Raw genomic sequence first — 13650 nt, forward strand, 5'->3', positions numbered from 1 at the left:
TTTTCACCTTTTTCTCGGGGACTTTGGGTTTTATCTTGTGAGTTTATGTTTCCTTAATGCAACCTTACTCTAGATTCACGTGTGTAACTGCCTACGCCGATTGAAGACTTCAACAATCATTCGAAAAGACTTGAAGCGACTACATCTTCTCCCCTTGCTTGCCAAACGCATCGCATCCGCTAGTTGTCAAGCTATAAAAATACAAGGCTGGGATTTGTTTGTTTTGGGGCATGCATACGCAGAGAAAAGTAGGCTCTCCGAAACCTTAAGTTTTCCACCAGTTACATAATTTTACATCTTACAAGGTTGCGGGAAAGCGTAGCTGATCGTCAGGAAAAGAAACTAGAAAGATGCACAACATTTTACGACCAAAACTTCACAATGCATGTGTCGGATATCACACAATGTTACATTGTACAAAACAGAGATGAAATATTACACAAAGCAATACCTCTATGATACAATGACGGACCGACGCTCACAAAGATTCTAAACATTTCATATATCTCACCACCACAAATAGACCCCGTGTCCTCTTCAAACGGAAATTAATAAACCTAAAACGAGGAATAAAACAATATATAATCAGAAGAATACTCAACACTACCAATCCACGGGAAGAACGAAGACGATTTCTACCTGCCTGTAGCTCAATTTACAAAGGGTGGGTTGACCTGAACCGCAACTTTTAGCACATCAAACAAAGTAAAACCTACCCGCCGAACGCAACCTGCTTCTTCAACTCTGTATCTTCTCATCATCTCATGGCCTACCAATTGTGTAAAGTAAACCAAAATTTCAGAAAGCCTTCAAACTTGTTATCTGGAAAAAAGATCACAAGTTTTGGAACTTCTTGTATATGGCATCATGCTCTATACACCACGAGAAACCCCATGTGGAAGAACAGGGGAACTTCTTGTATTTGACATCATGCTCTATACAGCACTAGTAATCCCATGTGGAAGAACGAGGCCAGAATGAATATGATATGACGAAGCAATTCAGAATAATCAACTATATCCAAGCAAGGGAACCCCGATCATTAGCTACTTGGGGACGGCCTCTAGTCGGTGTTGGAGGTCTGTTTGCATTCAATTCCTGGTTTCATAACAAGCCAATTCAAACAAAGATTACCACCAAAACAATGACTACATGTTCCGATGGGAAAGGGGAAGCAAAAAATTTCCAGTATGAGTATGCACATACATACATTTATATATTATACAATAAATATACAGAGGTACACACATGCACGCACTCATGCGCGCACACGTACAAAGAGAGATTCAACAATAAGGTTCTCATTCAAACCTTTGGAGTTACAAGTTATAACTACAGATCTAAACATGAAATAAGAAATAAACATCAGTACCTGCATCCATGTGTCTTCAATATGGCGTTCCGGTGAAGTTTCTGGTGATGAAATTGCTGGTGGTAGGGGATGAATGAGTTTTGGAACCACCACAAGATCCCTACCCAAGACTAGGATTGCCCCTGCATTATTGGCCGTACCTGTTGAGAGCGGTAAGAGCAAACATGAGATGTTTGGTTGACAGTGGTGAAGGCCAAACCTGAGATGTCTTTTGAGGATCTCAAAGCTGCATAAATAGAAAAGGGGACAAGTACATACCACAATAATTGGTAGCAGAGAAAAGTGTAATCAGATGCCCCTGGGCAAAACGCTCAAATCCATCCATTACACATTCATGTGCACGTACAATCAACTGAAGATCATTGTTATTGCAGAATTCCATGACACGATCAGGCTGCAACATCAACACACTTTAGATGGCATACAAACAGATATAAAAAACAAAAAATACCAGCTAACGCTATACAATTTTACGATCCCAGTACTTTACAAAATAAGAACTCATTGAAGTTAACATAAACTGAAAAAGCCTCAACGGGCATCAAGCAAGATGAATTACTGAACAATGAATGTTTGACTCCATGTTCCATGCAGAATGTCACATTCAACTATTTACAACACGTATATAGAAAATACCAATTCCTATTTACAAGACACGTACATAGAAAATACCAATTCCATTGCTTCAAGGTTCTGTTCGTTTTGTGGCATGGAATTCTAGAGTAACGTACATCTCGGAATGGAATTTTCTAGAAATAAAGAGAACAAAATACTTCCGATTCTCAGATTTTGGAAATGGTTTTATCAGGACACCAACTGAAACAATATTAACAATTTTGCATGCTACTATATATTTCAACCTTTTATATAAAAAAGTCATCCTGATCAACAAATTGTGACAATACTACAAATGCAACTTTGTTTGTAAACAATCTAGATTGCATCTATGTACGATATCCCACATCCCATTTAGGACCATTAACTTTGCTAAAAAAATAGTACTGTACAGTATTAACAAAATCATTTCCTAAAAAAGTCAGCACTTGATAACCAACAATCTTTTTGCAGGATATCCATTTTTTATTAATGAACAGATATTCATCGATATTGGCGAAAATGCATTAATAACATGTGAGTATGTTTAGTGCGCGAATGTACCCATTGATGATGACACATCCGGACTACTTGATGACAAATGTACTAATTTAGATACCTTTAATTTCTATAACATTATAGGTAATGTGAAATAACGGAAGACAAAATTTAAAATTACTCACCCCAAATGTAACCAACCCAGGACCCCTAGCATTTGGTCTTAAACCTTCCACACTGTCATTTTCTGTTGGGTCAGACCTAGAGAGAATCATATGACAACATCATTGACCAATCAACATAAAGATAATTATAAAATGTATCAACATAGACATGCACTGACCATAACAAATCCATAAGCACAATGGAGCCAGCTTCCATTGTAATAGGACGCTGGAGATTCTCAATCTGTTCCACATGATTTATAGACCGACCAATACCACCATGCATACAAATGATTTTCTTTTCAATCAGAGCTGCTAGCGGAAGCCAATTAAACAAACGGTTTATTCGATGCCATGCCCAAATTCCATCTCTCTCACCCTGCTCATCAAGCCATTCAGTCATTGACCACCAGAGATTACAAATAAAATCACAGATATGATGTAGTTAAAATACAGTACCATTCGTTCAATGCATTCAATCCGAAAGCCAAATAGAGCATTGATATCTGCAGCTTCATGGTTGCCACGAATTAAATGTACATTCTGGGGATACTCAACCTGCAATATTGACCATTTTTTCACAAACATTGCATTAGCATAGAAATACTCATACAGCAATCACAGAGAGAGATAAGCATCAAGTGAGAAAACTGGAACAGAACAAAAAGGCAGCTAAAATGTACCTTCAAAGCAAGCAGAAGAGTAATGGTTTCCAAGCTATGTTGGCCCCGGTCAACATAATCTCCTAAGAAGAGATAGTCGATATATCTGATTTTTGTCCATATAAAATCAGCGTAAATGTAAGAAACATAAAACTCTGTATTGTAGAAGATGTACAATGAAATATTTATAACTATATTATACAAGATGTATAAAGGTCAAAACCTTTATGTGAATACTGAACGGCAAAACTTACAACAAAATATAACTCAAACAAATAAACCGAGCATTAGTAGATGGAGCCTGGAACAATTTGCATAGTCACCTATAGAATCCGCCTTCCATTACAAATGCAAAAGAGATTTCACTTAATTTAACCTAAATGTTCCCGCGTTCTATAAACCAAAAAAGAAATTCACACTAGGACTGGATTGGAAGTTTACGCATGACTTATTTGTTGCCATGCTGTCATCTTAGGATATAACTATATGGTTAAACTATTAAGATATAACTATCAATGTAATATCATGGGGTGCAGAGACAGACCCCTTAACATATGTAATTCAATATTTCAATATTGAACCGTATAAACCAAGTTGGTTAGTGGTGCGTTAAGTAAAGCCACTTACGCAATATCCCCAGCCGTTGAAGGTGAACCATACTCATCAAAAAGGCGCATGAGATCACCAAACTGCCCATGTAAATCACCAAATATCTTGATAGGAGCCCTAAGCTGTAAGACGCTTGGTTCACTAGAGAATATTCGCTCAGCACTGTCACAAAGATCTGCTATTTCATTACAATCTAAGAAAAATTGCCGACGAACCGGAGGCTTCCACCCACGAGGCTTTAAAAGATGTGCCACTACCTGATAAGAATAGAGAAAATTTATTGATTATGAACCCCAATAAACTTTGTAAGTAGACATTACATATGCTGGATGACATTCGTAATACCAAGTGTTAGGGTCACCGCATTTGTAGGATAATAATAGGTAGAAAGAAGTATCCAGGACACTGGATAAGAATTGAATACACGAATCATGGTTCAACTATGTCTGGACTCAGGATGGCGAATGGTTCGACTATGTCAGGATGAGGATTGGTACGACCATGTGAGGATGAGAATGTATAATCGTCTTAATCTTTTATAAGTGAACAACCAAGCACAGGATAAGAGAAACTCTTAATTGAGCTTTATATCTCTTCATGGTACAGGGGCAGCATAAATAAAACAACGATGAATAATTTGAAAATGAAATTAAAGGCAACAGATAGACACAGATGTGAAAGCAACGATATGACTTTAAAGTGGCCTCCAATACTCTATAGTTGGTTGCATTAGCATGCTTGATATTCTAACTCACAGATGCATCTACCTTAGGTTTCCAGAATGATGACAAGTGCAAAAATGCATTCACACTATTGAATACAATTTAGGGTACCACTTAGGAACTTGTTCTTTTATTTAATTATCTTTCTATTTTCTATGATACAATTAGCATTAATCAGGTGGACAAGGAAGAAGTTAGCAAACTTTACCCATCAACAGTTGAGCATGGACATTTGCTTTTATTAGATGTACTAATGAAATATGGCAATTTTAGGGAGGCAAGACTGTCACATAACGTCTTCTACCTTTTTGGGCACACTATTAATGGACATCTGTCGATCTAACAATTTCCTTGCTGCAGTAGCACTCTCTGGAGTCCCATAACTAACCCGCCTGCCTTCATTTTCAAATTGATCAATTGAAAGTTGCCTCACCATGCCACCCAAAGCTCCACCAGTCTCTGCAGCTACAACAACCTGGCAAAGCATGTAAGAAACATTAAGAACAGATCTACACAGGTTTAAAACTTCTTGCCACACAGAAGTTGCCTCATAAAATTTAATACTGACAGCTCTATGATGCAGTCGCACTCCAGCGGAAGGAATATTATTTGACCCAGCAGAATCAGGCTTGATCAAGGTAGATATCTGCTTCCCACTGGGGGTAGCCTCTGAACCACGATCTCTATCAGGTAGTTCAACTTCTCCATTAACTTGTCGTGCCTTGGCAGCAGCCAAAGTGGCACTGATTGCCTCAGCTTCTGCTGCTGATGCTTCAACTAAGTACTCTACACCTTTGCTAATTCTCCTACACAACAATCACTCTTTAATATAACAAGTACTATGTGACTTCAAAACCTGGAATCAAAATGTACACACAACGACTAGCTTACCGGGTTCCCTGGAGCAAAGCATTTTCAGTACTTATATCAGTATACATGTCACCATTTACTGGGGGGGCAACTGGATTTCCCAGCACAACAGCACCATCAGGGGCTGCTTCGGGCAACTGCCTTGCTCTGTCATCAATGAATCCATACCTTCCAGGTAAACGGCCTTGTCCAGATTGAGCAGCTGCAGCTGCAGCATGCGAAGCTGCAGTTGTTGTTTCAGCAGCAGCCAAATCTTCCGCAACAAGTAGGTCATCAAGCAGCACTCCTATAGCATAAAAGAATAACGCAATTATAAGTTCAGAATGATAAAACTGTAAGTTAACTCCAGAATCCATGGTATAAAATCTTTCAAAAACCATCAAAATTACAGCTCCTAAAATCCTTCATAAATTTCTACATTGCTGCACCTACAGTATCCTTGCCTGTTGTCTTACCCTAGTTTACTCATCCACTAAAGACAAATATAACCCAAAAAAGAGAGTTCGAAAGCTAAATTAACTAATAAACCAACCATTGAGACCTCAACTTTGAAATAATCATATATGTATCAGAAACATAACCATGTACTGGAAACGTCAACCTCAAGAAACAAAAGAAGTCTATTATTCTCTAAACATGTCGATTCATGGTGCAAAATATTTTAGTGACTGCAAGTTGCAACCTACATTCCATCGTCACAAAGTGTATGCATTATACAACAATTAAATGATTGCTGGATTCACTTCATTGAATTACTGAAACAGGAAAAAACTGCAGCATGACTGAAAATAATACGTTCATTTCTTACCGCCACGTAGACCACCATATATAAAGATCAAGTCACCAACCGCTGCAGCTGCATGCCTGCAACGCCTTGTCAGCTCAACTGCAGCATCCCCACCGGCTGCATCAGCACTGTATCTACCTGTCCTTGGACTAGTAACCACAGATTTTGTATCACACCAAACTCCTGCTGCAGTATCCAACACTGCACATAAGAACATAGAAACTTGTAAGAACACTTATGGTGTTTTTCCAACTCATGATGAGTTGCCCTAAGTCTATTAGGAAACAAAGTCTTAGAGGAATAAATTGTTTTCCCAATTGGAGTTGGTTTCTCAATTGGAGAAGGATTCCGATTCCAATTAGGATTAGTAATCCTTATTGAAGAAGACCTTTATTATGTCAATATAACAGGGCTATTGAACTAGTTTTGAATTAGAGCAAAACAGTATATTGTATACCACTCCAGGAGTTAAGAGTGAGATAATATTGTAAGTGTAAAGTGTGTGCAAGAGAAAAGATAAGAGTGTATTTCTTGTTCTTGGTCTTTCAGGTTTTTCGTCACGCCTCAATTCTAGAGACTTGGAAGGATAATTTGTTGTACTCATTATTGGTATAGTGAAAGATTGTTGCTGCTGCCTCGTGAATGTAGGCACAAATAGCAGAACCACTTTAATTCTTAGTGTTATTTTTCTTGGTTATTTTGTTTTCAATTTCCTAGTTGTTCTATTTTTTTTCTATTCTTAAACGTGATATCCACAGGGGGTATCAGGGCCTCGTTTAGCTTATATCCGTTTAGAATGGAGGGTGCGATTAGCACCATGATGAAACTCACCCGCTCCAACTTGGTTACGTGGAAATCACGAACGGAGGACATGCTTTATTGAAGGTGTTAAGAGCAAGCCACCAAGAATGTCCAGTGCTGATTGGACCAAGATGCAGATGAGCGATGGTTTCTGGCAAAGAAGTATATAATTGCTTTTGCTAATGGAGTGGAGAGTCCTGGTCAGCGAGAGCCTGGTCAAGAGAAGTCTGATCAAGGGGAGTCTGGTCATGAGTAGTTCCATCAAGGGGAGTTTGGTCATGAATAGTTCGATCAGGGGGAGCCTAGTTATGAGAAGTTCGATCAGGAGGAGCCTGGTAATGAGAAGTTTGATCAATGGGAGTCTGATCAAGAGGAGCTTGATCAAGAGAAGTTCGATCATGGGGAGTTTGGTCATGAATAGTACAATCAAGGGGAGCCTAACTATGAGAAGTTCGATCAATGGGAGTTTGATCAAGAGGAGCAATCCTATTCTGGTATGCCTTCCTCATGGTTTGGAGGGGGAGATTGTTGGGCTTTTACGGCTCATGATGAGTTGTCCTAAGTCTTTTAGGAGTTATAGTATTAGAGGATTAAATTGTTTTCCCAATTACAATTGTTTTTCCAATTTGAGAAAGATTTGTAACTAGATTCCATTAGGATTAGTAATCCTTATTGAAGACCTTTGTTACGTCTATATAAAGGGGGCACTAGTTTTGAATTGGACAATAAGTTGTATACCACTGAAGGAGTTGAGTGAGTGGGTATTGTAAGGGCAAAGTGAATTCAAGAGAAAAGAATAGAGATAAGAGTGTATTTCTTGTTCTTATTTTTTCAGGTTTTCGGAGACTTCGCAAGATAATTCGTTGTCTCATTATTGATATGGTGAAAGATTGTTGTTGTTGCCCTGTGGATGTAGGCACATATAGCCGAACCACGTTAATTATTGGTGTTATTTGTCTTGGTTATTTTGTTTTTGATTTCCAAGTTTGTTCTATTATTTGCACTCTTAAACGCGATATTCACAACATGAAGAACCTCTTGGAAGCATAAATATTTCAACACCAACACACAACAACAAAACTTAGGCTACCAATGTAATTGTTTCTCCAAGAAGCATAGTTAATCTACCAAATTTTACACGTTGATGTGGTAAGGATCAATTATTTTAAGAACTGGAATAAAAGCCACAGCAGTCTCATTTGAATTGCTTCAGACATTGAAAACAAAACTAAAGATCATAAGATCTCAATATTTGCTTGAAGCATAATACAAGAGGATCAGGCACAATGTAGTTATCCTGGAGAGTGAGGGAGAGAAAAACTAAAATACATCTACCAGAAACTACTGGAAGAAGTTAACGATTTGGCACCTCTCGAAAAGCATCCCCCACTATACATGACCTAACAGTAAACTTTCACCAACCCCAAGAGATTAAAAAAAACAACCAGCTTACCTCCATCACATCCTACAAAAGCATATTTCTCATTGTATTTACTAGAGAACCAGTTAATGTTGAGTCCAGAAACTAAAATCTATTTTGAAAAACACTTAATTGAACCATATATCTTAACTTTACAATGACAAGAATATGCAAGTGTTTGCATAACCATATGTAAACTTTACTTTGAATTTTGATTTCATGTTATGGAGTAGCAATAATTTAGTCAACGCCTATCCATTCTAGGGTAAGAAACCCACAAGACCTTCTAGGGTAAGAAACCCACAACACCTGCCAAGGCTCACTTGAGAAAACTTATGAAGGTACTGTTTCCAGGGCTGTGACTCAAGGGTCTAAACCATTCAGTTCTTAGATTCTCTTTCAAGGATCATCCATGCCAAAAACTGGAGAGAGCCTACATTCCATATAATGCTTGTAAAAACATAAATAAATACCTGCAACACTTGATGAATCTTCAACCATGCGGCCACCACCAAGGGCCCCTCCAGAAACATGCAGACGTGCATTAACAAAGACCTAGTATCATAATATATGCTAGTTTTAGGAAATTGAATTCAAATAAGGAAAATGGGAATTAAAAATAACAGATGCAAAAACCCACTGCTGCATGTTGATATCTTGAAGAAGGTGAAACACCAGGAGCAATTGCCCATTCCCAACGGCCATCCCTATGTTTGGCAAGACCATATGCGCTTGCCAATGGCTGCAAACAGAAGAAACCAAAAGAAAACTTAACCCAGAATTACATGACAAAGCTGCTTTTTCTTCAAGCAAACATTACAAAGCTGTTACTAATATTGGAAACACATGTGCTTCGCAAAATTTGAAGAGGGAGGGGAGTCAACAACATTCAGACACAAGCTAAATAAACAAACTGTAAAGACAAATAGAAGTAATCTGTGCCACAAACGCCATAACCCCACCACCCTGTCCTTCCCACACACCAAAATAAGACTTCTGATTACATTGATATGCCAATCCTTGAGTCACCAATAAGCTACGGGTAACTTTTGTTTTCAGTTAAGTAGTTTCCTAACAAATATCAAAATCACATTTTTTTTAGAAAGATTAGATACATATGCGAAGGGGTAACTGTTCCACAGTTTTTCAAAATGTGCGTGACAAAGTGCAAATACAATCTGGAGCCATCCAGCAATCAATATAAAAATAATAAAATCCCTGAAATGCTACTATGATACTATCACATTCATCCTTCACAAAAACAAACCGCCCAAAAAATTACACTGTTTGACTCACCACACTATTTGCATCCCTCCCTCCGCAGAGGAGGAGAAGACCATCAGACCTTGCACTTGCAGTTGCATACCTGGCCATATACAAAGAGTAAGATAAGATATCGACATTGCAATATCATCAACAAAAAACATGGTAATTATGCAATTGAAAATTAACCACGACAATTCAATAGCAAGTCAAAGATGCATAACTTCTAAAGAATAAATTATTCACTGTAGTATCATATTGATTACTAGTGACACGGTATTTATGGTAAGAAATGCAAAGAATGAATCAATGAAACAATTACCAGCAGTTTCTAGGTAACGTTCTCTGAAGCAACAGTTCAGATTTATTCTTTTATTTTCTTCATTTTTTACATCACTATTAAGGATCACATGCTTTAAGATGAACTGTCAAGGGTCCTGTAGAGGTGGCTTTACCCCATGGTGTCCACTCATAAAGTAAATTCTATTGAACATACTATATCACGTGGGAAAAAGAATTAAAAAGAAAAACCAACTTCCCGGCAACTAAAAGTAGCAAATGTCATATACTCATTTCTACATATTCTCTTTTTATTTGAGAAGGATGTCTACACATTCTCTCACTAGTAGAACTAAAATCAGTACCCAAACACTCGCATAAGTCCATGAAATATATGCCTCTAACAGTAAAATCTATTGGCATATACAACTGAAAAATAGGGAGAACACAACTTAAGTATGAAGCCAATACCCAAAACTAAAAGAATACATATTCATTTTAATATCCAAGCATGTGACCTTTTATATAAATACCAAAATGGTGAGACACGTGCATGTATATATGTTATAATAAGAATTTGAATGTCATGAATGCTAACGAGGGAAAGCGTGAAAGATTTACATGCATGGTGGTGGACCCTCCCCCTCTGGTTCCAACTTACGCCATTCGTAAGGTTTGGCAGCTGTGTCGAGAGCCCAAACATCAGCTAATGGCCGTTTTCCTGAAAACCACACACCAATTCCCCTTCTCTCAATATTTGTAAAAACTTAAGCATGTAGCTTCTTTCTTCCCTTTACTTCAATGCAGAAAAGATAGTAAGATAGACCCTGAAGTGACTCACCATCATTCCCACCAATTGCCATAAGATATCTTTGCCCCACTAATGCCATCACATGTCCATACCGTGGCCCAGGTCCAGGGCCTTGAACAACAACCCTATAGTAAAATTAGCTCCACTTGGTTAAAAGTCCCACAATAAGTTTTTTTAAAGAAAGCAGCCAATTCAAGTATAACCTGTGCCATCGAGGCCGTTGCTGTGTGAGGTCAAGAACATGAAGATCCTCAGCAGACAAACCAGCAGGACCAATTCCACCCTGTATTGATATCAAAGATTCCATTAGGAAAGTAATTATGCAATGAATAGAAAAATTCTAAAACGGCAGCGACTTGGGAATCATAGCTTGAGAGATAAAATATTGAGTGCTGACCTGAATAACCACCATAGTTCCTACAGCTGTTGCTACATGTGCAGCCCTTGGGGTGGGAGGTTCTCCAAAGGGTGTGATCCTACAATGCATGTCATAACAATGTACCCACTAAAGTAAACACAGAGGATAAATACAAAATAGGGACAGCCACAGGCTGATAAGACACACGATATTTATTCCTAGGTTTACCTAGACCATTTATTTGTTAGCACATCATAACAATGCACGTCTGCGGTGGCACCTGCAAGTCCTGAAATCAAGAACAAACAAGTGTCTTACAACAACAACAACAACAAAGCCTTTTTCCCACTAAGTGTCTTAAATTAGAATTATTTAAAATGAAATGAATCAGTATTCTTGTGAGATTCACTACAAGCACAAGCATTAATCAAGATGTAGATTAGGCCCCATGGTAATTTGGACCGCTGAATATATCAGAAAGACCAACAACTTGAATGGCTCAAACATCCCCACAGAAGCCAGCACCTTCACACCATAAATAAATGCTAGCTGGCCCCTAGAAGCTCAAAGCAGAATCCAAACTATGGATGCTAAAAAAATAACCATTAGAGGGCAGGGATTTAGACGCAATTTGAAAACAACAAACACAGAGATTTGAAGCTCCAATGGCATTAGATGCCACTTGATCACTTTTAGTTCAAAAGAGAGTAAGTTTCTGAACCATAGCAATGACAAAAAGAAGAAAATTACATGCATATTTGTTGGGATACAACAAAACAACCAACCACTAAAATCACTTGCTATAACTATCGCAAATTTGCATAAAACAAAATGAATTTATCAAGTATCAATAAGAGCTGGGCAAAGATAAAGCTTTCTAAATTTCTTTTCAATCAGAAACCTTCTAGGCACCGAAATTTAACTCTAATTACACGTAACTTTTTTCTTCCCAGAACTGTAAGACAGTGCTTGTATCATTAACAATATGGGAGCACACAGATAGAGAGCCTAAGGTTAAAGAACCTGAACATAACAAGGACTTTTCACAGACAATTTACATAACTACAACTTAGAATTCCACCGCGCAGCATATCATAACCATATCATAGATGTAAACATCAAAGAAGAACAAAAAACCGCAATCTGAAACTAACAAAGCGAGGTTGATAGACTACTTATATCATAACAGAACCATTACTATTAGGGTTTCCATTCATAGAAGCTCAAAGACGCAAACATCATAGAAGCTCAAAAGACGAAGCTACCCAAGCAAACAAAGAAAATAACATACTTATGCCAGCACTTCCAGCTGATGATGGAGTCCCTGAAGCAGCCGAATTGCCCTCAAGAGCTGTGGCACCCCCAAATAAAATCAACCTGGGGCCAATGTAGCCCGGCGTGCCCTCCTCTCCCACGGCCGCCACCGCAGTCAACGTGTGGCCACACCTGGGCCCTGGCCCGTCTTCTTTTTTCTCTAAAATTGCATTGACCACCGAGTATGTTGGAGCGTGCCTGGGCCCGGCCACCGGAGTCTGCTGTGCCTGTGGAGCCGCCGCCGCCGTTGCCGTCTGAGGCTGCTGCGGCGGAGATCCAGTTCCCGGTTGCGCCTGCTCGCCTAGTTGTTGCTCCCCTTCCACTGCGGCCGGTGACGACGTCGTACTGTGGTTTGGTACTGCCGGATCGTGATCGGTCTCCGGCACCATCGACGATGAGTCCACATCCATTGCTTTAGCCTTCGATTCGCGCCCTAATTTCAAGATCGGAACTAGAATTCCCACGAATTTGCATTCCTAACCAACATTTCGATCCAGTTCCCGCGATCCCAGACCTCACCTTGCAAAAAAATCCTGGATATTCACACCCGAAACCCTAGCTCGGATCCTCAGCTTCTGGAAATCCGGAAAAAGGGGAAAATTCCGCCAAATTTTCTTGAGAAAATAATTTCTAGGTTTTAATCTCTCTCTCTAGCGGAGGGAAGAATAAGGAAAGGGTAAGGACTAAGGAGGAGGAATAGAGATTGAAAGAAACGGGACGGAGACAATCTCAAAGCCCCAACAAACACAAAACCATTTCAATCTTCTCTCTCCACCAATCGCTGCCCTTTCTCTCTCTAAAAAAAAATTAATGCAAGTGCTTGTAATGTTTCAACCTTTTCTTCTAGATTTTTAATATTTGCCATGCCTTCATAATTCAAGTTCCGCTTCGAGGTGTTTTAATGGTATTCGCACAATCATTAAATTTTTTGTAGTCATTATTACTAATTTATTTTTCTTATCATGTTATATTCTCAAGTTTGTGTTTAATCATGTTTTTTATGCAAATGAATTCTCATTTTTTTAAATAAATGGAGATTAGGTGTGGGCTCACTTCACATTGAAATTTAACGATGCGAATTGTTTATTTTGTTAGTCTATATTCATAAATCATCTTTGCAAAAATT

At 38.6% G+C, this 13650-nt stretch overlaps 1 protein-coding gene across 2 annotated transcripts; it reads right to left on the reverse strand.

Moving 5' to 3' along the window:
* Nucleotides 1-360: 360 nt before the first annotated feature.
* On the reverse strand, nucleotides 361-13070 carry LOC103957858 (serine/threonine-protein phosphatase BSL3). 2 transcript variants are annotated; one of them, XR_001954086.2, is made up of 22 exons: nucleotides 12502-13070; nucleotides 11439-11499; nucleotides 11250-11328; nucleotides 11056-11135; nucleotides 10883-10977; nucleotides 10663-10762; nucleotides 9796-9865; nucleotides 9140-9241; nucleotides 8973-9054; nucleotides 6300-6479; nucleotides 5513-5777; nucleotides 5190-5427; nucleotides 4926-5096; nucleotides 3918-4156; nucleotides 3312-3396; nucleotides 3088-3186; nucleotides 2808-3007; nucleotides 2650-2725; nucleotides 1631-1766; nucleotides 1373-1512; nucleotides 640-1098; nucleotides 361-557 (listed from the first exon to the last, which is right to left on the reverse strand). XR_001954086.2 is itself a non-coding variant. In XM_009370083.3 (21 exons), exons 1-21 carry the CDS (start codon nucleotides 12932-12934, stop codon nucleotides 1015-1017), a joined length of 3015 nt encoding a protein of 1004 aa, XP_009368358.1. In that variant the 5' UTR covers nucleotides 12935-13070; the 3' UTR covers nucleotides 361-1014. The 2 variants fall into 2 exon arrangements, 1 of the variants encoding a protein (XP_009368358.1); XM_009370083.3 differs by having other exon boundaries at nucleotides 361-1098.
* Between the last annotated feature and the right edge of the window lie 580 nt (nucleotides 13071-13650).

The sequence above is a fragment of a genome, unplaced genomic scaffold (genome assembly GCF_019419815.1).
Source record: "Pyrus x bretschneideri cultivar Hongxiangsu unplaced genomic scaffold, Pyrus_bretschneideri_v1 Contig58, whole genome shotgun sequence".
Lineage (NCBI taxonomy): Eukaryota > Viridiplantae > Streptophyta > Magnoliopsida > Rosales > Rosaceae > Pyrus > Pyrus x bretschneideri.

Bases quoted from the DNA above. Each gene is read 5' to 3' on its own strand.
- LOC103957858 (XM_009370083.3), bottom strand. From the start codon at position 12,934: ATGGATGTGGACTCATCGTCGATGGTGCCGGAGACCGATCACGATCCG. The intron at 11,329-11,438 runs GTAAACCTAGGA...CATGCATTGTAG, and splicing joins CTAACAAATAAATGGTCTAG to GATCACACCCTTTGGAGAAC. The intron at 10,763-10,882 runs GTGAGTCACTTC...TGTGGTTTTCAG, and splicing joins GGCAATTGGTGGGAATGATG to GAAAACGGCCATTAGCTGAT.